Source organism: Colobus angolensis, unplaced genomic scaffold (genome assembly GCF_000951035.1).
Source record: "Colobus angolensis palliatus isolate OR3802 unplaced genomic scaffold, Cang.pa_1.0 Scaffold80, whole genome shotgun sequence".
In the NCBI taxonomy this organism is placed as follows: Eukaryota; Metazoa; Chordata; class Mammalia; order Primates; family Cercopithecidae; genus Colobus; species Colobus angolensis.
This window is the reverse complement of record NW_012121821.1, coordinates 2,955,266-2,980,938: the sequence shown is the minus strand read 5'-3', so window position 1 is coordinate 2,980,938 and position 25,673 is coordinate 2,955,266. Positions and strand designations below refer to the sequence as shown.

The 25,673-nt window shown below is 37.6% G+C and overlaps 1 protein-coding gene across 3 annotated transcripts in view; it reads left to right on the top strand.

Moving 5' to 3' along the window:
- Positions 1-25,673, top strand: part of GRIP1 (glutamate receptor interacting protein 1) — a 318,436-nt gene that overhangs the window by 121,599 nt on the left and 171,164 nt on the right. For all 3 annotated transcript variants that reach the window (XM_011929263.1, XM_011929262.1, XM_011929261.1), the window contains exons 3-5: positions 12,277-12,412; positions 15,013-15,158; positions 24,357-24,440. In XM_011929263.1, the coding sequence (XP_011784653.1) occupies positions 12,277-12,412; positions 15,013-15,158; positions 24,357-24,440 (366 nt within the window). The remainder of the gene's footprint in view (positions 1-12,276; positions 12,413-15,012; positions 15,159-24,356; positions 24,441-25,673) is intronic.

The window sequence follows — 25,673 nt, the reverse complement described above, 5'->3', positions numbered from 1 at the left end:
TTACTTGTAAACACCAGTTTTCAATTATGTCAACAATGTGATTATAACAGCTTAGAAGTGAAAATTACAGATGGAGAGTTTTCCCAAAGGAAAGTTGCCTGAGGCTTTTGAAGCAAGTGCAATTGTGAGATATCCTGCCCAGTGCTTTTTGCTGGTCCTTACCATCTCTTACTTTTAAATGTCCACCACTCAGGTCACCATGCTTAGGAAGAAAGGCGGTTTCACTGAAGTAAGCCATTTCCTGTTTCTGATATCTTGCATCATGGTTTTATTTAGACTATCAGATGACTGTGTAGGAATACATGACTGATAGATGTGGGTGCTGTTTGCTATTCTACAATCCCCTACCCAGCAAACACACAAGTTATAAAATGTCACTCCCACGTAAATTGTTCTTTGATTGTCACATTGCTCAAACCTGATCTTCTAGGTCAGCGTTTCTAAAGTAGGGTACATGGATAAACCCCAGCGGGGAATTAATGAATTCCCCTGAAATCATGCACACAATTTTTCTGGGACAAGGGTTCACTGCTTTCATTAGATTCTCAAAGTAGTCTGTGATTTCACCAACAGTTAAATACCACTATTAATTGTTTTGTCTTATATTCATAACAATCAAAATATAGTAGAAAACTGGAAGTTTGCGTATCTGGAAATTTCCAGTATCCAAATAACAATAATAATGACAACAAGACAACAATAAGACTATGGCTAACATATATTGAACACTTACTGTGTGACAGTTATTACCATAAGTTCCTTGTAAGAATTGTATTACTTAATTTCACCAAATTCTGTGAGTAGATACCATTGTTATCCCTAAATTAGATGTGAGGAAACTAAGACCCATGAAAGCTAAATAACTTGTTAATAAGTTTGACATTGGAAAGCTTAAGGGCAAATTTTGACAATTAAATAGAACTGATTTTGGGAGAAATAGAAATTGGAACAATTCTAGTATTGGCCATATTTTAAAAGCAGGATTTTTTTTTTAACTTAATGCTTTAGAAGACATTTGATACCTGAATCAGTTATACCAGAAAAACAGTCAACATCTCTGTTCAATCTATTTTTAAAGGAATCCTGACCTATATATCCCATATCTTCAGGGTCACATATTTTTGTATTTGACAATGCATATTTGTATATAACCTTTCTTTGGAGGTGCTCCAGGAAACATACAGATATTAATCCAGCCCTTCCATCACTGCATGAGATAAATCCCAATCATAATTTTGTTTCACATGAATATTTGTGCCAGGTAATATTTATGTGCTGTACATCCCTGCCACTGATCAAATTTATGTTCAGACTCCCAAGGGATGAGAAAATTTCTAGTATATCCCTCATGTCACTACACAGAGGTGGAAAATGCCCAATAACCTTTCTCTGCTAGTCTGGGTGGCAAGAACTGAGACTGAAAATGCAGCAGTTCATCACAGAAACCCAGCTCTGATCCCCACAGCTTTGCTGAACCAGGGGATGTTAGGAAGAGCTTGAAATGAGTATTGGAAAAAACATCTGTTTATTTCCTGAGGGGAATAAACTTCCTAGTGGCACCACTAAAAGTAATATACAGATAAAACTGTAGTATGAGCAATAATATTTTTTTCAATAGTAGTACACGGATATAGCTATAGTATTCTGGTGTGTGACCTAATTCCCCTTACCAAGGCATTGGTACAATTAATCAACCAAGTAAGCGTGGGGAAATAACTCTGTCTGCTCCGTTCAGATTCTGCTCCTTTATCATTTTGCTTCTGCGCCGTCCAGCAATATTTCTGTTTGCCACAAGCTGATGCTCACTGCCCCATTATAATTCCCTGTTTAGGGACTGATGTGCTTGTTCATCCAGCAGTTACCAGGGAGGACCTGTGAATGCTCCAGGCACTATTCTAGATGCTGGAGATACAGCAGGGAACAACACACTGTTGTTGACACCAGCATTTCAAAATTTGTGACTGACTTTACACAGTTTTCACCAATAGTATTTCTATTTAACTGTTTATGGTTTTTTTAAAAAATCTCTGCAGTTAATATAACGTCAAGAAGTAAAGAATTTAACCTGTTTTGCTGAATATGCCTCTAGTGGTTGCTTTTAAATTGTACTTTCTCTTTTTATGCTACAGCCATGGGGTGAGGGTTTTATAGATCATTTTGAGGTGTGACGAAAACTATTTTAAGACCAAATTTTTCTGTGGTATTTCAGTGTTAAATTTCTCTTCTATGACATTATATAGTGTGCCTGCCGTGCTCCAATCACTCGCAGCAACACAAACTTCCTGTTTTCTGGATTCCCTTTCTCAGCGACAGATGTCAACATCCACCAGTCAAACAAGTTGGAAACCTTGGGGCCTTTTTGATCCTCATTCACTTCTATGCTTCCATGCTTCCCACATCCTAATTGGTCTCTAACTCAGGAAAATTCCTCCTCATTAATATGTCTGATGTCCATGCCATCCACGTAGCCACTGATGTATTTTGGTCTATCATGTGTTGCCTCTGTGTGGCATAGTCAGTACCTGTCCCTCCATATCCACCCTACCCTCATTGCATGGGTCTCTATTTAGACTCTAGTTCTCTACCTCCTTTGAATTTATGTGTGTGCATGGATGGAATAAGTTCTTGCCCTTGGGATGTGAACATAAGCAGGCCAGTAATGGCTTTTAAGAGAGCTGTCTTTCCCCTTCCACCAGCTGAATGAAAACAAGATAAAGTCCTAGGGCAGAAGTTTCTAAACTTTCTCGGTCCACAGAGCCCTTAGTGTCTCAGTAATTTTTTGCAGCACCTCCAGGCCAAATAAAATACCACTAGTTCAATTTACTAAGCAGTCAGGTCCAAACAACACAGTTCATATTTTATCCTAACAACTTATTAGCCATGTGAAAAAAAGATATTTATAAACTAAAAGAACAACACATGTTCATTTCACTCTTAAGTAACTACAAGTAGTTAATAATGAATGGTATGTGTGTGCCTGTTGAACACTGTACAATTTCTCAAATCCTTAAATGAACGTTGATAATCTCAATTCCTGTTTCACACTGGTTTTCACATGGGACTTGCTTTTTACCATAGTAACTGGAAAAAAAAAAAAAAAAAACTCAGCTTTGGAAAGCTGTGACATAAACAAAGCACTATAGTGTAAGCTAATGTTTAACTGAACTACCTGAAGCTAGCAGGTGATGTTGTGTCCAGCAGATATCAAACGTGGCTGTGTTTTCTTGAAAATTTAAAACATCCAATGGTAGTCCTGTGAATTCACCATGGATTCATGTGCCTCAGTGCACAGTTTGGCAACCAGAGCATTAAGGGATGACAAAGTCACAAAACGGAAAAGAGCGTAGCTCCCTAAATCTCTGTGTGAGAGGGAGCTGACTAATGATCAGGAACACCCACCATAAACTTGTATGTGAGCAGAATAAACTCCTGTTGTATTCGAGTCATTATTCATTTTTTTATTTGTTGACACAACATAGCCTAACTTAATCCATACATTATATGACAGCAGTGGCCTTCTAATGGTTCTCCTTGACCAAAGATTAAGGTCTTTCTCCTGAAGACTTTACACTACCATTACCAAAACCATTGCTAACCTTTTCTAAAACCCAAATCTGAGCACTTTCTTAGGATCCTTCATGGTATAATGTCTGTTAGTATCCCAGTCTCTTCTACCAATCTCTCCTCATGCACCAAACCCTAAGTCTGTCTCTCAATCTTAGCTATACGTTAGAATACCCTGAGGAGCTTTAAAAATTATGCCTAGTTCCCCACTTGCAAAGATTCTGATCTCACTGACATGGACCAATTCTTTGAAAAACACAAACTGAATCAACTCACCCAATATGAAATAGAAAATTTGAATAGCCCTACAACTGTTAATGAAATTGAATTTGTAATTTAAAAACTTCCAAAGCCAAAATCTCTAGACCCAAATGGCTTCACTGGAAAATTTCTCCAAATGCTTAAAGGGAATTAAGAACAACTCTGAACAACCTCTTCCAGAAAACAGAAGAGGAAGAAATGTATTTTCCAACTGATTTTATGAAGCTAGTATTATTATCCTGATACCAAACCAAAGACAATACAAAAAAGAACACAGCAGATTAGTATCACTCATGAATGTAGATGAAAAAATTATTAATAAAATATTAGTAAGTAGAATTCAGCAAGATAGTTTTAAAATTATATACCGTGACCAAATGGGGTGTATTTCAGAGGTGCAAGGTTGGTTCGTTACTACAAAATCAAACAGTGTAATCTACCATATTATCAAGCTAAAGAAGAAAAAATCACATGATCATGTCAGTCAATGCAAAATAAATTGACAAAATTCAAATCTATTCATTATTAAAACTCTCAGAACAGTGGGAATAGAGAGGAACTTTCTCAACTTGGTAAAAAGTATCTATAAAGGAAACCCACAGCTAACATAGTACTGAGTGATAAAACACTGAATGGTTTTCCTCTAAGACCATGACAGTAAAGTCTCACCACTCTAAATTAACGTAGTGCTGGAAGTTCAGCCAGTGCTTGAGGCAACAAAGGGTGATAAATATGTATAGATTCGAAATGAAGAAGAAAAATTGTCCCTATTTGCAGATGACAGTTGTCTATACAGAAAATGCTAAGGAATTTACATAAAAACCCACAAAACTTCTAGAACTAATAAGTTCAGCAAGGCCACAGGATACAGGCTAAATATACTACAATCAATTGTATAACTATATACTAGCAATGAACATATGTACATTAAAATTAATAATAAAATACAATTTAGGCCAGGCGTGGTAGCTCACGCCTGTAATCCCAGCACCTTGGGGGACCAAGTCAGCAGAATTCCTTGAGCCCAGGAGTTTGAGGTCAGTCTGAATAACATAGTGAGATTCCCCTCTATAAAAAAAATTTAAAAATATTTATAATTGTTCCAAAAAATGAAATTCTTAGGAACAATTTATAATTGTTTCAAAACAAATTCTTAGTACAAAACATACAGTACTTACATACTGAAAACTGGAAAATGCTGATGAAAGAAATTAAAAATCTAAATAATTGGAGAGTCAAACCATGTGCGTGGATTGGGAGACTCAGCTTAGTAAAGGTGTTAATTCTTTCTAAATTGACATACGGGCTTAATACAAATCCTATCAAAATCTCAACAAAATATTTTGCAACTATAGACAAGATTATTCTAAAATATAAACTTAACAATATTAAAAATGCCAGTAGGATTTTTTTGGCACAAGATGTATTTTACATTATTGCAAAAATAGAACATGTATACTTGCAAAGATTCTATGAGAAATTATGTTTCCAAGGTATTCTAGCTTGTCGTTTAACTTTTCTGTGAAAGATCAGAGACCCTGCCCATGAAGCCTTCCTGAATGAGGTATGTCATACCACCAATCACATCTCCTTTGAAAGAGATTGTACAAAGAACAGACACCCGAAAGCAGGGGCATAGGTGAGGAGGCTGGTAAAGCCCTCAGTGTCGGTCTCTCAAAATTGGTCAGTCTGGATCTGCTTGAACATACAAAAACAAAACAAAACAAAACAGAAAAGTATCATGGGCATAAGGCATTCAGAACCTGTATCCAACCATCTCATTGTTTTGTAAACTGTTTTGTACAGGATGGAAATCCAGCATCATAATCTTGTTTTGTTCTGTGACACTCTTGTTTCTGGAAATTCTTGTCTCATTGCTTATTTAAAAAATAAAATAGGCTTACACAGAAAAAGGGAGTTACCAGTAAATTTTGGCAAGTCCCTAAAATTCAGGAGCTATATGAACAGGAAATTACAACATGGACAATTGTCACAAGAGTTGCTGAAAGAGGAAAGAAAGCCATATGTGATGATTAAACAACAGGTGGTACAGGCTCTGACAAGAGTAAATAAAGGGTGATCATGGCACAGCGTGGGAGGGCCCCTAATCCATGTGGGCAAACGATGTTCTCAATGGTTCCTCAGAGGAGTCATCCCAGAGCTGCCTTGAAGACATGCTCAGCTAGGGACATGGATGAAGGGGAGGTATTAAAGGCAGAGAAATAATAAATGGTAGGAGATTACATGAAGTCTGGGGAGAGCATGTCCTGTAGTTCAGTTTGCAATTTTCCTCAATTCTAGCTGCATGTTAGAATCCCCTGGAGAAACTTTTCAAATACTGAGTGCACCCTAGACCAATTGAATCATATACCCACTGATGGGACATTTTAAAAAATTAAACTCCTAATTTTGAGATAATTGTAGATTCATATGCAGTTGTAGAAAATAATATGGAGATTCCTTATATCCTTTACCTTGTTTTCCCCAATAGAAACATCTGCAGAACTATAATGTAATATCACAACCAGGATATTGACATGGATGGAGTCAAAATACAGAACATGTCCATTACTACAAGGATCAATCATTTACTCTTTTATAGCTGCATTCACTTCCCTCCTTCCCTTAACCCTGGCAACCTCTAACCCATCCTCTAGTGCTATAATTTTGTCATTTCAAGAATGTTAAATAAATGGAATCATACAATGTGAAATCTTTGGGGTTGACTTTTTACCTTAGCATAATTCTCTGGTAATTGATCTGGGTTGTTACTTGTAGCACTAATTTGACCCTTTTGATTGCTGAGAAGTATTCCATGGTATAGACATACCACATTTGTTTAACCATTTACCTGTTGCAGGACATCTTCGTTGTTTCTGTTTCCTGCTATTATGAATACAGCTGTGATAAGTATTCATTTACAGGTGTTAGTGTGAATGAAGGCATTCATTTCTCTAGGATTAATGCCCAGGAGTATAATTTCTGGCTCATAGAGTGGTTGCGTATTTAGTTTTCTAATAAACTGGTAAACTTTTCCAGAGTAGTTCTCCTACTTTACATTCCCATCAGTAGCATCAGAGTGATCTAATTTCTCTGCATCCTCACCAGCATTTGGTGTTGTCACTAATTTTTATTTTAGCCTTTCTGATAAGTGTGTAGTGATATCAATTGTAGTTTTAATTTTTAAGTAATTTGAGCCATTTCCCTAATGGAAAATGTTGAGTATTTTTTTGTGTGTACTTACCTGCCATCTGTATATCCTGTTTAATAAAATATGTCATGTCTTTTTCCTATTTTCTAAGTATTTGCTTTTTTACTGTTGAGTTTTGAAAGTTGCTTATATATTTGAAATACTATTCTTTTGTCTTTTGTCGGATATGTGGTTTGCAGATATTTTTTCCTGGTCTGTAGATGTTCTTTTCATCTTAAGCAGGTCTTGCAGAGAGCATTCATTCTTAATCTTGATGAAGTCCAATTTGCTGGATTTTTTTCCTTTTATGGATCATGCTTATGTCAAATCTAGAAACCCTTCACTAAACCTAGATCTTAAAATTTTTATCCTATGTTTTCCTACAGTTTATAAGTATGTCATACAATTTCTATAATATTATGGGCTTTTTTTTGACTGTGATTCATTTTGAGTTAAATTTTATACAAGGTGTGAAACTGTGGGCAAGTTGTGGGATTTATTTATTTATTTATTTTGCCTGTGGATGTCAAATTACTCCAGCATCATTTGTTGAATAGGCTACATTTCCTCTATTGAATTGCATTTGTCAAAATCTTGTCAAAAACCAGTATGTCATATTTGTGTGAGTCTATTCCTGGGTCCTCTGTTTTGTTCCAGAGATCTATATGTCTATCTCTCCATCAATACCACACAGTGGTTTTGCTTATGTTTTTTGATACAGAGTCTCACTTTGTCGCCCAGACTGGAGTGCAATGGCATGATCATGGCTTACTGCAGCCTTGACCTCCCAGGTTCAAGTGATCCTATTGCCTCAGCCTCCTGAGTAGCTGGGACTACAGGTGCACACTACCATGCCCAGCTATTAAAAAAAAAAAAAAAAAAAAATATGTAGAGATGAGGTCTCACTCTGTTCCTGCTCTTGAACTCCTGGTCTCAAATGATTGTCCCCTCCCAGCCTCTCAATGTACTGGGATTATAGGCATGAGCCACTGCACCTGGCCTACCACATAACCTTTATTACTCTAACCATGTAAGTTTTGAAATTGAGTAGACTAAATTCTCCCACTTTCTTCTTTTTAAAAATTGTTCCTTTCCCTTTCATATAAATTTTAGAATAATCTTGTCTACAATTACAAAATATTTTGCTGGGATTTTGATAAGGTTTGCATTAAACCTATGTATCAATTTGGAAAGAATGAATGTCTTTGTTAAGCTGAGTCTCCCAGTCCATGCACATGTTTGTCTCTCCAATTATTTAGGCCTTCTTTAATTTCTTTCATTGGCATTTTTTAGTTTTCACCATGTAAGTACTGTATATGTTTTGTTACTTGTACACCTAAGAATTTCATTTTTGGAACAATTATATATGATATAAATTTTAATGTACATATGTTCATTGCTACTATATAGATATAAAATTGATTAAAGAAAATCAACACTTTTTATGTTGACTTATTCTATCCACTGGAATATTAGTTCTTAGATGGCAGGAATAGTATCCATTTTGTTCAGTGTTGTATCTCCAATGCCTCAAACACTATCTGGCACATAGTAAGTGCTCAGTTCTTATTGAATGAGTGAATGGGATGCCTTTTCATTTATTCTAATCTTACATCCTTCAGAAGCACTTTAAAGTTGTCTTCATATAGTTCTTGCACAGTTTTGTTAAGTTTTTTCCTAGGGATTTTACCTTTTGACTGTTGTAAATGGGGCCTTCTCTTCTATAATAACCTTTAACTGGCTGCTGTTTGTCTGTATAAAGGATATAGTTTTCTGCATATTAATTGTATGACTATCTATGTTTTTAAATATCCTTATTTGTTTGTAAGACCTTTTCATAATTCTCTTATGTTTGCCAAGCATCGCTGTTACTTTTCTTAAAAATCTCTGGAGTTCAGTAATTAAAAAGATTGAATTACAAACTCAAAGAAAAACAGCAAACAACTAAATTTCATTCTATCAGTGGGATTCTGTTCAGTTATGTTGAGTAAGTAATGGTATAGATGTAAACCTATACCTTTTATTTTCTAAGATAATTAGATATGGTGATTAAGGAAAAAGTCAAATTCAGAACCATTTCTTTCCTCGCTAGTTAGACATCATCTGTTGCCTGTGCTGCTTGCTAATTGAAAGAGATTACAGTGTTCACTACAAGGTCCTCTTAATTGGGGGAGTGATATTTGCAATTTAAATCACAAAAGAAAGAAATCATCTGTACATATTGACTTGCCCAAGTTCCACTGTTTTACCGCAGTGTTTGTTCAGTAAACCTTGATACATAAGTGAACTCATGCAAATGAATCCATCTGTCTTCATTTCTTCTGTCTTCATTAGATCATTATGCAGACATTAAACACCAAAAGAGGTATTAAATGATTAATTAGCCAAGTGGAGACTTCAGGTGAGCCAAAAGCAAACTCCAAAAGCAGGTACCTTTCTCTCCAGACCACTTCTTCTCTCCCACCCCCTACAGAAACATCCATAAAAGATTTAGTCAATTATTCTGGAACCACAGATACTTATTGGCAGTTACCATTCTTGTAATTCAGCAAATTTTCTTGCAAGAATGTTCTGTCTTTACTCCTGAGTTTTGCCTAATTTATATTCCTTCTTTGGTCTGCTCTGCTCAGCTAATCCTGGTCAATAAGTATAGCAGATTGGATAGAAGACAAAATTGTAAAATAGATGATGCATTTTGAACCTCAGACCCTTCGCTCTATGTTGTTGCCTGGACCATCTTCTCTGTGGCTGCTTCCCTACAACTCACATTGTATGGCACAGTGGTCTGTGACGTTGCCTCTTTGACCAGGCTGTGGCCATCTTGAGGATAATGGCCTTTGCTTTTTCCATCTTTGAGTTTTATTGTCTGGCTCAGGGTAGGCATTCAATATGTGCTTGAATCAATGAATGCACAAATTACTCAAATAACTGGTAGAGGAATATTTTCTCAATTTCACATTATTAAAATTAGCTCTTAGGAAAACATTTGAAATGTTTTTAAATGACAAGGTAATTGACTAGTATCAGTTTTAAAAGTAGCCAGATTGATGCATTTATATTTTAATAATGATGAAATTAAACTAAAATAATTGAGTTTTTCTAGATTTTCAGGATTCAGCCAGAAGCCCGGGAAGCACCTGAGTTCCTTCTGGAGAAAATGACATTGTCCACCTCCCATAAGGCTTTACCCGTGCATCCTATTTTATGCAGGAAGCATGTCCTTGAAAACTTGGAGTAGAAAGAAAATTTTTATGAATAGAAACTTACTTCTCACATGCCTGGTGTTAGTATTTTAGAGTTGCTTCTTCATGAAAATTGGATAGACCTTTAAGATAGGCACTTAAAAAAACTATGCTTCCAACTCTACATGTAAAGTTCTATAATCAAATGTTTAAATATATAGGATCACTCTGCATATTTAAAGAAGATGCAAAGAATCTTTTTGTTGGCAAAATTGTTGGGCACATTATATCTCTTTTATATGAATGGTCATCATCTGCTATGTCATTTTGTTTACTTTAATTATTAACTGTATTTTAAAAATTTATAACTAGCCTTCTACCAACAAGGGTTTAGAGGGATTGTTTATTAAGGTGATGTCTTCAATATCAGTTGAACCTATGTACAATTTCCATGAGATTTCTGGGGATTTCTTTGTTTTGTTTTAAGGAGTGCAGGGGAAATGCACATAGTGATAGAATTTTGTTACAGATGCTTCTGGTAAATGATGTAAAAGGTCCTGTACTTTCATGCACTTGACAAGAATTTTCATTCTTGAATTTCAATTTTTATTTGGTCTTTCATACCAAATGTAGTAGATACACACTCAGACTCCTCCTTGGCTTCTACTTTAAAAGACAATAATGACTTATGTATACAGTGTCATGAGACTGCCATGAAAAGGCAGGATTCCAATGATGGTATGCTGGGATGTTAAAGTCACAGGAGCTGGCAAACTTGAAAGTCCTGCCTTGAAGGACATTCTCTAGGCTGCTGAGGAAATAAGTAGCCTGCTGTCTGCAGCCTTCTTCCCCAAAGTACTCTGTTCTCCTCAGTAGATCAGATGAGATACTGTTTCTTTACCTAATGTAATTTCATTTTTTCATTGGCTAGTGGGATAATATACTAGCAGCAGCAATTTAAAAACCTTTATGATACACATTCATAGATATTTTCAACGTTATAATTAACTGTTATTAGGGAAAGGGTTAAGATGTGCAAATAATTTTTTTTAATTTCACTTTGAAAGAGCGAGTTTGTTTTTGCATTTTAATATGTATCTTTGATGTTCTAGAAGTTCATTACCCCTGAAATGTGTAACTTAGTTTAGGAGAAGTTGGAAAATTGGACAATTTCCCCATCCCTACCAAGAAAATATGTTTGCAGGTAGGGGAATAACATCACAGGGAATTTTAAAACAGCATTTATCCTAATTAGCCTCTGGAAGGTAAATATTGACTCTACTCATCTTTATTTTTCAAAGGGAGGATATTCTTACAGTTTTCTTACCTTCTGTTCTGACTAAAATCAAAAGATTTGAGCTCTGTCTTGCTGTATAGACATTATCTCCACAAGATCTATGAAATTTTAAAATTTTGTTAAGTAGAGAATGAAAGATTTATGGCAGTTACCTGGAAATTCTGAGGATCAATCCTGCCTTGCCATACTGTGACATATTCTGCAAGAATGATATGAGTGTTACATAAGCCATCATACTTTATTTTCCAAAGACAAAGAAGCTAAAGTCAATAATATTTTTCTAGAACCTGTAGAAAGCTCTCTTCTCCTTTCAGTTGGCTTCCTAACCTGAAACATACCATGAACTTTGAGTCTGCCACTGTGCTATATATGTTCATATTATCATCTAAAATTCTGTTCTAATTCCTTACTTTACAACTTTTAATTGTTCCCACTGAAGTTACAAGGAGAGAAACCAGAGAAAGTCACCCGAGAATGGCAGAAAACAAAGGGTGAATATTATTTGTACATAAGACAATTTGTACTATTTATTGTCAGCCTGGAGTGAATACCCCACCAGTGCCCATTTTCATAGCCTCTAATAGGATATCTGCCTCAGCATTATCTGCATGCACATCTTTATGAAATATTCTGTAAATTACAATGGAAGGAGGCCATAGATATCTTTTCTCATAAAAGAAAAAGTGGAAAGAACTTCTGGGGAGGAGTCACTTAAACATACACAAAATGACATTGGCAATTCTACTCTCATTTTAATACGGCAAATGCTTTTCTTTTAACAGAGGAATTCAAGGGCTCCACAGTCGTCGAGTTGATGAAGAAGGAAGGCACTACCCTGGGTCTGACGGTATCGGGAGGAATTGATAAGGATGGCAAGCCAAGAGTATCTAATCTGCGGCAAGGAGGAATTGCTGCTAGGTAACTGCCTCTTGGGGAAATCTACTGAAAGGAACACAGGGTGTAATTAATTCAAAAATTAAAGCTCCATCAAAAGTGGTCACTAATAAATAAATAACAGCCGCCATCTGCCAGGCAGCACAGGCCAGCAGAAGCACAGTGGGGCACGTTTCAGAAGCTGCTCCCCAGGTCTGCCCGTGTGGCTGCTCTAGCGTAGGCTGCAGTCACCAGGGAGGTTCTTGTGTCATCTCAGGAGCTGCCAGGCCCTCATAAGATTTTAATTTCAAAATGACCACGTGCAGCTAGTCTGTAAATGTGCCACTGAACAGCAGACAGGCTGCAGTAGGAAGGAGATGCTCCAGTCATCTAAATGTGAAACAGATGACCCATATAATGTGTATGGGGAAAGTGCCAGAGAGGGATATGGCTACCCTTGAAAGAGTGGGAGACCCAACTCTGAGTTTTCAGTGAAAATTTTATTTATCCCACATCCCCTCTCCTTTTCTACCTGTGTGATTTTCAAGAGTTGGTTTCTGAAAGGACAGAAGGCTTAGAGGAGGAGGTCTCACCTGTCTTTCTTTCCATAACTGCAAATTCCACTCATTATTGCCAAAGGCAGAATGTCCTGGATAGTGGGTAGGGGCGGACTTCCTTGAGACACATTCTAAATCTGCCTCAGAAAAAGGGGGCGGAACATCAGGTTTCATTAAAAGTGAGGCCAGGCCAGGCGCAGTGGCTCATGCCTGTAATCCCAGCACTTTGGGAGGCCAAGGCAGGTGGATCACATGAGGTCAGGAGTTTGAGACCAGCTTGACCAACATGGCGAAACCCATCTCTAGTAAAAATAAAAATTAAAACATAACCAGCCGTAATGGCACATGCCTGTAATCCCAGCTACTTGGGAGGCTGAAGAAGAAGAATCACTTGAACCCAGGAGGCGAAGGTTGCAGTGAACGAAGACTGTGCCATTGCACTCCAGCCTGGACAACAGGAGCGAAACTCCGTCTTAAATAAATAAATACATACATACATACATAAATAAAATAAAAGTGAAGCTAAAGTACCTTAAATTCAGGCCACCAATATTCATATCCACATAATTCCAGGTTAAATCTTAGAGTTCTTGCCTCATAAACTGTCATCTGAAGTGGTGATTTCTGTGATTACTTTTAATGATCAACCTGTTTGTACAATTTATAAACTTAACCCAGTGGATTGCTCCATGATCAGAAGGTATTGTTTGTAAGGGAGGCTGGTGTGGACACAAGCACCTCAATCTGCTTTCTTTAGGCTTTTAAGAAGCATCTTTCCACACCCAAAACCTCCTTTATTTTATAACAATCATGGCCAGTTCATGATGCTAGGGGTTCATAAGTCTCCATAAGAGCTTCTTTATATCTTATCTTATATTCTTCATAAGAGCGTCTTTATATCTCTCCCTTAAGGCAAGTGTGATGGGGGAGAGGGGTAGCATTTTCAGTTGTATTAATGCTGTAATTAAAAGTGTTACTGTGCCAGTTATGTTGAATATTAAAAATCACCAAATAGTCACTATTTAAGGCACTACCATTTTGTAGGTAGTAAATCAAAATAATTAAAGATGAGATCCCTGCCCTAAAGGGGTTCACAGTCTATTAGTGGAGATAAGGCATAAAAATCATGAAACATTTGGGAGCAAAAATGGCATTGCATGATAGCAAAAAGCAACAGCACAGAAGTTATTACAGAGCATTAGGCGGTTAAGTTGACATAAGTGTCAGTAAAGTGAGGTAAGGGCCATGCACGTACTGCAGACTGGGGCAGATTAGGAGGCTCTTTGAAGGAGGAATGATTGGAGCTGGATTTATATATAAAATAAATGCATTAGCTATTTCTATTTTGGGAGAAAATGTTATTGAAGGTCCTTATCAGTGACATGAATTTTAACTCCTATTATTGATCTTGCTACCTTCTCTTGGTTTAGAAACAGAATTTGACTGAAGTCCAAGAGTAGCCAATATTCTGTTATGGTGGTATAGAGAGACAAGAATGTTACTGAAAGCCAATATTTGCATTGTGATTTCTCCTTCACCAATACTCTTCTTATCAATCCTGCTGTAAGCAATAAATAACAAAATAAGCTGACCCTTTCCTTAGTCCTGGACAAACTACCAGTGAAGTTATTGAAAGCTGTGAAATGTACAAAAGACAGGCAGCAAAAATGAGAGGGATTGAGAATAAAAAGATGTGTGTTATATCTAGGATCTGGATCCCATCCCAGAGAACCAACTGGTTTAGGGCAAAGAACTTAAAAAAAAAAAATGCTTCTCTTAATTTTGTTTTATGGTGCTTTTAAAAATAAAAGAGGCGAAAAGGAAAAAATCAGAGATAGTGGCAGATTCAGAGCAGGACTTCCAAGGTATCACAGGCTAGTTCCCTGGGGATCCCTGGTTCTCATCTGACTTCAGCTGTACACTTACCCTTAAGGGCCCACCATCTCCTAGGAGGCAGGGACTTCTGCTGTCAGCCTTCTAGGCTTGCTTCTCCACTTGCATGCTTACTCATGAAGGGAAAGTGGAAATATAGTCAGACTGGCCTGTGTAGAGGGTGAGTCTGCTGAAACAACATTGTCTATTTTGCAGAAGTGACCAGCTGGATGTGGGTGACTACATCAAAGCAGTGAATGGAATCAACCTGGCCAAATTCCGCCATGATGAGATCATCAGCTTGCTGAAGAATGTGGGAGAAAGAGTGGTTCTTGAAGTAGAGTATGAGCTTCCGCCGGTCTGTAAGTACAGTAGTCCCCCTTATCCACAGGGGATGCATTCCAAGACCCCCAGTGGGTGCCTAAAACTTCTCATAATACCAAACCCTATATACATCGGGGTTTTTTTTTCTATACATACATACTTACAATAAAGTTTAATTGATAAATTAGGCACAGTAAGACATTAACAACAATAACTGGCTGGGAGCAGTGGCTCACGTCTATAATTCCAGCACTGTGGGAGGCCGAGGCAGGAGGATTGCTTGAGTCCAGCAGTTCAAGACCAGCCTGGGCAACATGGCAAAGCCCCACCTCTACAAAAAATAGAAAAATTAGCTGGGCATGGTGGTACACACCTGTAGCACCAGTTACTCAAGGCTACTTGAGCATTAGGCAGAGCATCACTTGAGCCCAAGATGTTGAGGCTACAGTGAGACATGATCGTGCCACTGCCATCCAGCCTGGGGGACATAGCAAGGCCCTGTCTCAAAACACACACACACACAACATTAATAAAATGAAACAATTATATCAATATGCCAATCTCACTACTTTTGTGCTTTCAGCCATTATTAAGTAAAATAAGGGTTCCTTGAACACACATACTGCAAGGGCTAGGTGTGGTGGCGTATGCCTGTAATCCCAGCACTTTGGAAAGCTGAGGCGGGAGGATCACTTGAAGCCAGGAGTTGAAGATCAGCCTGGGCAACAAAATGAGACCTTGTTTCTACCAAAAAAAAAAAGATTAGTCAGGCATGATGGCATATGCCTGTAGTCCCAGCTACTTAGGAGGCTGAGGCAGAAGGATCCCTTGAGCCCAGAAGGTCGAGACTGCAGTGAGCTATGATTGTGTCATTGCATTCCAGCCTAGGTGACAGAGCAAGACCCTGTCTTGAAAAAAAAAAAAAAAGTACACCAAGAACACAACAGCCAATCTGATACCAAAGACGGCCGTGGCTGCAAAGTGACTAAGGCAGGTAGTGTAAACAGCGTGAATGTGCCAGACACATCCAGATGAATAGAGCAGACAGTGTGAGATTATCATCACACTGCTCCTAACAGCACACAATTTAAAACTTAGGAATGATTTATTTCTGGAATTGTCTACTTAATATTTTCAGACTGCAGTTAATTGGGGGTAACTGAAACCACAGAAAATAAAACTGCAGATAAGGAGGAATTGCTATAATCATAACCCAGAGGAAGAACAGCTGCACCACAGTTTTTCCTAGGCAAAATCAGCTTCTTAATTTTTTCCCTTTGCCATCAATATCTCATTACAGGAATGGCAAAGCCAACTTTCTTAATATTTAAAAATTATTTGAATTGGAAAACTTACAACCTACTCAGGAAGAATTAAAAAAGTCTTCAGTAACAATGAAATTATGAAGGGCCTATGTTCTATTTGCCACTTAAGCCATTTTAATTCAACATGTTTGTAAGTTCTGTGCAGTAAGTACCATCCAGGCTTTGTACTTAGTGACTAGGTTTAGGAAAAGTATATTTAGTATTCTTTATATTGGTTCTTTATGGATACATTCATTTCTTTTTTAATTTTTAATTTTTGTGAATACACAATAGGTGTATATATATATATGATGTATCCATTTCTGAAGCATGAAAATAGCTTCAGAACACATATTGTCAAGTAGTAATAATAGTAATTATAACAGCAGTAGCCAACAGATTTTGATTGTATCAAATGTCTGGCATTATAAAGAACTGGACTTGCATCGAGTTATTTAATGCTTTCCACAAGGAGTGTCCGCATAGCAGAGATAAACTTTACTATCAAATAGACAAGTTCAAATCCCAGCTCCACATTTTACTAGCTACATGCCTTTGAGAAAGTTACTTATGCTTTCTATGTCTTAGTTTCCACATCTGTAAAATGGGAATATTATTAGTTCCTACTCATAGATTTGTTATGAGGATTAACTGAGTTAGTATTTGGAAATGCCTGGCACTATCAAAGTTTTCAATAAAAAGGCAATCAACACTACAAGATAGGCATTTTTTCTCATTTTACAAAGCCTGGATTCAATATCTGAATCCGGGCTGCCTGACTCCACAGTCCATACGCATATTCATTGTGAGGTATACTGATATATGATTGCTGCCCTGCGTTTATGCTGTTCTAGCACCACCTCTCCTATTATTAGCTATGAACATGGATGCTACCCTGAGATACTAATGAGAACTCAGGTTGATTATGAAGAGTTGGTAGAATTCGTTTGTTCAGCAATGACTTACTGAGCATTTACTATGTTCCAGCCACCACTACGTACTAGGAGCCTGGGGGACATGAGTAGAGTTTATATTATAGCAAAAGACAGGTAACAAAATAAAACCATAATAATGAATCCTATGGGAAAAAGCAGTGTAAGGAGAGGGATTGGGAGTGCTGGAATCAGGGTGGGAATGCAATTGCAAATAGGGTGGTTAGGACAGCATCACTGAGAATGTGAGATTAGTCAGTGACTTGTGAAGGAGGTGAGGGAGTTAGTTGTACGGATTTCTGGGGGAAGAGAGTTCCAGGAAGAATGAACAGTCATTGCTAAGACCAAAAGGTGGGAATATACTTAAGGTTGTTATAGAAACATTAAGGAGGACAGTGTGACTATAGCAGAATGAGCAGTAAGAGAATTAGGAAGTGGGATCAGAAATGTAAGGGGGTGGGGCATTTTTGTAGGTCATTGGGAGGACGTTAAGTTTTTCTCTGAATGATACAGGAAGTCACTATATGGTTTGGGGCAGAGGAGTGACATGATGTGATTTATGTTTTCAGAGGCTCTCTGGATACTGTGTTGACAATAGACTGTAAGATACCAGGGTAGAAGCTGGGAGATGAGCTGGAGAGCAGTTACAGTGATCCATGTGAGAGATGGCGATGGAGACAGTGAAAAGCAGTCAGATTTCAGATCTGTTTTGGAGGATTGCCTAATGGATTTGATGTGAGTTGTGCAGAAAAAGAGGAGTCAAAGTTAACCCCAAGGTTTTGAGCATGAGCAGCTGGAAGGGCAGAGTATCCATTAACAGGAGTGGATAAGAATGTGGGTAGAGCTGATTTGTGAGGGAAGGATCAGCAGTTCATTGCTTGAAATACTACATTTGAGGTGCCTATTTGACATGCAAGAGGAAATGTCGAGACCTGAAGATATGATTTGGAGTTTGAGAGAAAGATCTGGACTGTAAATATACATTTGAGAGTAATGAGAATATAGACGGTGTTCGAAGCTTGGGGACCGGATTAGAGGACTCAGGAAGCATGTGCATAATCAGTCACAAGTTAGTATTCTTCACACAAAATCTAACACCAAAGATTTAGTAGTCATTTTGTAACAAAATGAATTTAAGACTATGTTCACAAACCTTGCTACAACATTTTTTCATTTTCAGCAAGGCTAGGCAATAAAATAGAGTGTAAAGGCTTGGACTGTGTCAGTAGCTAAATGGCAGCTTTGCTCGTTTCTGTCTTTGTGACCTTGGGCATGTTATTTAAATTCTCTCAGCCTTCAGTTTCTAATCTATAAAATAGCTATAGTAGTTGCAGGATTTTTTGTAATGATTCAATGTTATAATCACATAATCATTGTTGAGACCATTTCAAACACTTTGTAAGTAACTAATATTAGCCATTATTACCATTATTATACTGAAATGGTATATAATTATACCATTATTATACTGTGTATTTTTGAACTTTACATGAGTCAGTTTGCTTTGAAATCTCTCTCTCAAACCATTGCCAAAGACATAAGAGAAACCAGATATCTAGATTATACATTTATATTCCTCTGGGCCTATCAATAAAAGGCAACCCCTTCCTAAAACAAACTCTAAGTGTAGATTTTAGGCAAAGGCCAATAGAAGATTTGTCCAGTGTTATGGGTGATTCAGAACTAGAGGTTTCTAGGAAGACTTGAAGAAGGTCATGCCAGCCAGGTGGAAAGAGGAATATTTCAGACAAAGGGTGCGGCAGGAAGGGAAGATGACAGCCCAGTGCACAGGTTAAACTGCAGATAGGGAAAGACAGACAGGGGGCTGGATATGGTTGCTGACACCTGTAATCCTAGCATTTTGGGTGGCCAAGGCAGGTGGATCACTTGAGGTCAGGAGTTCGAGACCAGCCTGGCCAACATGGAGAAACCCCGTCTCTACTAAAAATACAAAAATTAGCCAGGCATGGTGGTGGGTGCCAGTAATCCCAGCTATTTGAGAGGCTGAGGTAGAAGAATTGCTTGAATCTGGGAGGTGGAGGTTGCGGTGAGCCAAGATTGTGCCACCGTACTCCAGCCTGGGCAACAGAGCAAGACTCCATCTCAAAAAAAAAGAAAAAAAAAAGAAGGAAAGAAAGAAAGAGAGGGCTCGGAGATAGATGAGGCCAATGAGGCACACAAGGACCAAACGAGGGCCTTATAAGCCATATTGATGGAGCTTGGCATCCAGTGGGCCATGAGGAGCTCTTAAAGGGGAATGGCATCATAAGATCTGAGTGTTTAGATTTATCATTGTAGGAGGCCAAATAGAGAAAAGACCAGAGGCTACAAGCCCAAAGGCTGTTACGATTTTCCAAAAGAGAAGTGAGACCCTAAATAAACATAGCATTAGTAGAGTTAGAGGAGAAGATGGATATCAGAAATGTTTAGGAGTTGCCTGTAATCCCAGCACTTTGGGAGGCCGAGACGGGTGGATCACGAGGTCAGGAGATCGAGACCATCCTGGCTAACACGGTGAAACCCCGTCTCTACTAAAAATACAAAAACTAGCCGGGCGAGGTGGCAGGCGCCTGTCGTCCCAGCTACTCGGGAGGCTGAGGCAGGAGAATGGTGTAAAACCCAGGAGGCGGAGCTTGAAAAGAAATGTTTAGGAGTTAAAACATATAGTGACTTGGTGATTACGCAGTACCATCTTTTTCTCCCTCATACAATAAAGTTGATGGAAAAGGGCGGAAATATGTTTAAACACAGAAGTGTGAATTCTTTTGATGGAAATCAAAAAGGGTCTACTCTCCAAGAATAATCTCTGTCTCTTTCTATTATGTTTGAAGAAAGTATTAAGATACTTGAGTTCAGAGTGGTTGAAGGGATTAATTAGTTCCTCTTTCACTTAGCTGGGACTGCTGGAGCAGGAACAGGCCATCCACAGCTGAAAGTCTGTAAGGAGAACTGACTGCTAAAAGACAAGCCACCCAAGGCCAAGACTGGTAGCTCTCTCAGGATCACAGCAGTTTGAGGCTCAGCCAATCACAGACTTCAGAAAGAACCAGGAGAGACAGAGAGAGAGAGAGAGAGAGAGAGAGAGAGAGTGTGTGTGTGTGTGTGTGTGTAATGTGATAGAAGAAAACTGGTTTTACCTTGGTCCTTTCTGAGATTCAGTTTCTTTATGAAAATAAAATGATTGGTCTACATAAGCTCTAAAGCTCTTTCTGATTTTAAAATTATGTGATCCTTCGAGACTGTAGAGAGACTATTACCAACCTGTATCTTAGATATGTATGTATTAAAAGTTGGTCCAGGCTGGGTGTGGTGGTTTACACCTGTAATCCTACCTAGCACTTTGGGAGGCGGATGCAGGAGGAGTTCAAGACCACCCTGGGCAACACAGAAAGACCCTGTCTCAATTAAAAATAAATAAATAATAAAAATAAAAAGTTGGTCTAGAGCGGTGCCTTCAAATTTTTTGGTCACTTAACTCTTAAAGAATTTTGAAATGTTACATAATTCTCATCCATTTTTAGTTAACACCTTAAATTATCATAAGCATAAATAGTTAGAAAGGATGCAATTCCTAGCATATTATTTGTTTTATATGTCTTTAAATTATGTGTTCATGTAAACCTTGGAGCTATGGATTTACCTCATGGGCATTTAATGGAAAACAGTCTGCCTTATAATCTGATTGGCAAAGGCAGTCTTCACTGTTAATCCATTAGCTAACTCAGATGAGCTTCCTATCATAAGGAGTCATTTTAAACTCAAATAAATGTGTTAAAGCATGCCCCTGTGACAGTCCTCTGACTTCTCAGTTCTGAAATAGACAGATGGTGGTGGTGGTGGTGGTGAGGAGGAGGAGAGAGGGAGAAAGATAATCTCAGGTCTTCTCCATGTGATTTACTCTGGGATTCAGTCTGAGGGAGCAGCAGCTACCTGGAGGAAGCTCTTCCTGGGGCAATGGCAGAGGGAAAACAGGGCAAGCGCAGCCATGTAAGTGCAATTCCAGCCTCTGCTTATGTCTCTTAACAACCTAGTGGCAAAAGTAAGTCACATGGGCACGTACAGCATAATGAGGTAGGAACATTCACAACTCCTATTCTCCTATTGAGATGGGGAATATGGAGGCAGGGAAGGAGTTTGTAATTTCAAAAACCTCATCTACCATAGGAAAATAACTGTATAGAAGTAGGTGCATATCCACATATAGAAAGAAGGGACAACAGCACAACTGACAGGCCGAGGGGAATTTTTACATTGTGAACTTGGTTTCTACCTACCCTTTGATCCATTGGGTAAGCCCCTTAATTGGAACTTTGTGTACACATACATATGTATGAGTCATTAGTAAAATTTACATGGCAATGCAGGATATCTGGTACTGCACATGAAAACCCAATCACGAAGAGCCAGCCATGCAAATAAAAACGATAAAGACCAAATTATTTCATTAATTGTATTAAAATGAAGTCAACATTCAAATTTATCTTTGTAAATGATAGAGAACAGTAGTGTAGATAATCTAAAGCTGTAGAAAATACAGAGCCTTTATACTGACTTTAAATTTAATTGTAAGATTTTGTAGTCAACAAGATTTAGCTAAAGCAAAATCAAAATTGCAGTACTTTGCATTCCCATAACAGATATGCAGCCAACAAGGACAGGTGGCCCAGTATTAGAATTCAGTTGTATATCATTGAAAGCTGATTTACTGAGTAAATGAAACAATATGTGTAAACCATTTTTGCAGAGTTCTGAGCACACAGTAAATTCTTATTAATTATTTCTTTCCATATCCTTTCCTTTCCTCACTTACTTAGAGAACAAAAAAAAAATATGTTCTTAACCAATTTCTTCAAGTGGTTTGTTGAGCCATGGAAATAAGAAAACATTTGGAATGAACTCAATTTTTTTTGTTTAATTAAAAGTGTACCTCAACACTTTCATCTGTTTGTGAGTACTGTTCCTAGTTGATTAGTCTAAGCTGAAATTCCCCTGATAGCAAGAATATGACATTTAATTAAATCAGCAGTATACCAAAACATTTTTCAACCGTAGGTTTATGTTGTTTTTCAGCTGATCCAAATTTTTATTGTACTTTATGTCCCAGCCAGATAGTGGACAGTTTTATGAATTTAAATGTGTACTTTTCTAATCATGTTTATTCCCTTGAGGGTTCAGAATTTCTGATAATTAAAAATAATTGTAACTAAAACCTAAAACTACTTGCTATTTCTGTAGGAAAAAATTGTTTTAAGCAATGCCTTTGGATTCTGTCTCTGTGTGTGTGTGTATATATATATGTGTGTGTGTGTGTGTGTGTGTGTATATATATATATATTTTTTTTTTTTTTTTTTTTTTGAGACAGTCTCACTCTGTCACCCAGGCTGGAGTGCAGTGGCGTGATTTCAGCTCACCACAGTCTCTGCCCCCGCAGGTTCAAGTGATTCTCCTGCCTGGGCCTCCAAAGTAGCTGGGATTACAGGTGTCTGCCATCACGCCCGGCTGATTTTGTATTTTTAGTAGAGACGTGGTTTCACCATCTTAGCCAGGCTGGCCTTGAATTCCTGACCTTGTGACCTACCCACCTTGGCCTCCCAAAGTGCTGTGATTACAGGCGTGAGCCACCGTGCCTGGCCTGCCTGTATATTTCTTGCTGATAGTTTTATCTAATAAACCCTTAAGGATCTAGTAGGAATGAAAAACAATGTGTTACTTTTTAATGAACATGGCATTAACTAGATACTAATTCAAAATAAAGATCTAAAATTCTCCTACACATTACAAGTCTCTATGAATAAAATCATCCCTCTGTGCATAATGATAAAATACCAATTTGTACAAGTTTTATGGTTTTTTTAATGCAGAAGTAGTGTATAGTACAATCAGCATGACTCAACAGGTTCTCGAAAGCAATCTTACAGAATATTTTAGTAACTATACCTTCATCTACCTTATACCGTCATACATGTTTGTAATGTGACTAGAGATTGCAGCTTGACAATACAATTCCATTTTGTTAAATGAAAGCAATCATCACGCAAACACAACATAAGCATAACGTATCGAGTAAAATTAAGTCAATCTGTAGTTTCTTAGATGGTAGTAGTATTCTGAATGTACTTAGAATTTTTTTTTTTTTTTTTTTTTTTTGAGACAGAGTCTGGCTCTGTAGCCCAGGCTGGGGTGCAGTGGCCAGATCTCGGCTCACTGCAAGCTCCACCTCCTGGGTTCACACCATTCTCCTGCCTCAGCCTCCCGAGTAGCTGGAACTACAGGCGTCCGCCACCTCACCCGGCTAGTTTTTTTTTTTTGTATTTTTTTAGTAGAGACGGGGTTTCACTGTGTTAGCCAGGATGGTCTCGATCTCCTGACCTCGTGATCCGCCCGTCTCGGCCTCCCAAAGTGCTGGGATTACAGGCTTGAGCCATCGCGCCCGGCTACTTAGAATTTCTTTTGCCCTCTAAGTTTCATCTGGGTTGCTGTGTCTTAGTTTAATAGTTTAATAGCTATTTCTGTGTCAGAACATCTATTAGCATCAGCCTAATTATTGATAGCAATCTGAGAATGGTAATTTTTCTTCCTGTGCCAGCTGCAAAATTAAAATAAATACAGAAGTTATTTTACAAGTGTTACAAAATATTGTTTTTGCATTTTACAAAAGGAAAACAATTCTACTTATATAAATACTGTCTCTCTTGTTAGGTAGAGTTTAAACAATGTAAATATCACCCTGTTATCTAGAAACTAACTATATAGAAGGAAATGAACTAGCTATGATTTTGGTTACACTTGTATCTATATGAGTCACTTATACAAAAGACTGTTTTATGATATTTTTACATCATTACAGTTTTTTAAACATTTTCTTTGAAAAGGGATTGTTGCTTATTACTCAAAACTTATTTGCAACAGGGATCTGTAATATTTTATGCCACATTGAATGATTTAGAAATGTTATGATGACTTACAAGTTATATTTCCTTCTCTCTTTCCTTTATTCAGCTGTACAAGGATCAAGTGTTATTTTCCGAACCGTGGAGGTCACATTACATAAAGAAGGCAATACCTTTGGTTTTGTAATACGAGGTAGGTGTTGGTTAGAAAAATCTACTTAAAAAATTATTTCCATAGGTTTTCAGGGAACAGGTGGTATTTGGGTATTTGGTTACATGCATAAGTTCTTTAGTGGTGATTTGTGAGATTTTGGTGTGCCCACCACCCGAGCAGCATACACTGAACCCAATTTGTAGTCTTTTATTCCTCACCTCCTTCCCACTTTTCCCCAAGTCCTAAAAGTCCCTTGTATCATTCTTATGCCTTTGCATCCTCATAGCTTAACTCCTACTTACGAATGAGAACATACGATGTTTGATTTTCCATTCCTGAGTTACTTCACTTGAAATAATGGTCTCCAATTCCATCCAGGTTGCTGCAAATTCCATTAATTCATTCCTTTTTATGGCTGAATAGTATTCTATTGTATGTGTATACCACAGTTTCTTTATCCACTAGTTGATTGATGGGTATTTGGGCTGGTTCCATATTTTTGCAATTGCAAATCATGCTGTTATAAATATGCATGTGCAAGTATCTCTTTTATGTAATGACTTCTTTTCCTCTGAGTAGATATCCAGTCGTAGAATTGCTGGATCAAATGATAGTTCTACTTTTTATTCTTTAAGGATCCCCACACTGTTTTCCATAGTGGTCATACTAGTTTACATTCCCTTCAGCAGTATGGAAGTGTTCCCTTTACACTGCATCCACGTCAACATCTGTTTTTTTATGTGGTTTTTTGTTTTTGTTTTTGTTTTTGTTTTTTATTATGGCCACTCTTGTGGGAATAAGGTGGTACCACATTGTGGTTTTGATTTGCATTTCCCTGATCATTAGTGATGCTGAGCATTTTTTTTCATATGTTTGTTGGCCATTTGTATATCTTCTTTTGAGAATTGTCTATTCATGTCCTTCGTCAACTTTTTGATGGAATTGTTTGGTTTTTTTCTTGCTAATTTCTTTGAGTTCCCTGTAGATTCTGGATATTAGTCCTTTGTTGGATGTGTAAGTTGTAAAGATTTTCTCTCACTCTGTGGGTTAGAAAGATCTTCTCTTCTTTAAATAAACACAACAATGAATGGCCATAAAAGTGGAAACCAAATGTAGCTCTATTTTTGGTTCATTAATACAGGGCAAGAACCCACTGTTTATAAACCTTGTCAATTCAGTCATCCTATACTTTTCAACATATCTTTTGTCTTTCCTTTTATATTTTTCTATATCACTGAATCAAAAATGTTGATTAGTATGCCTTGATTTGAT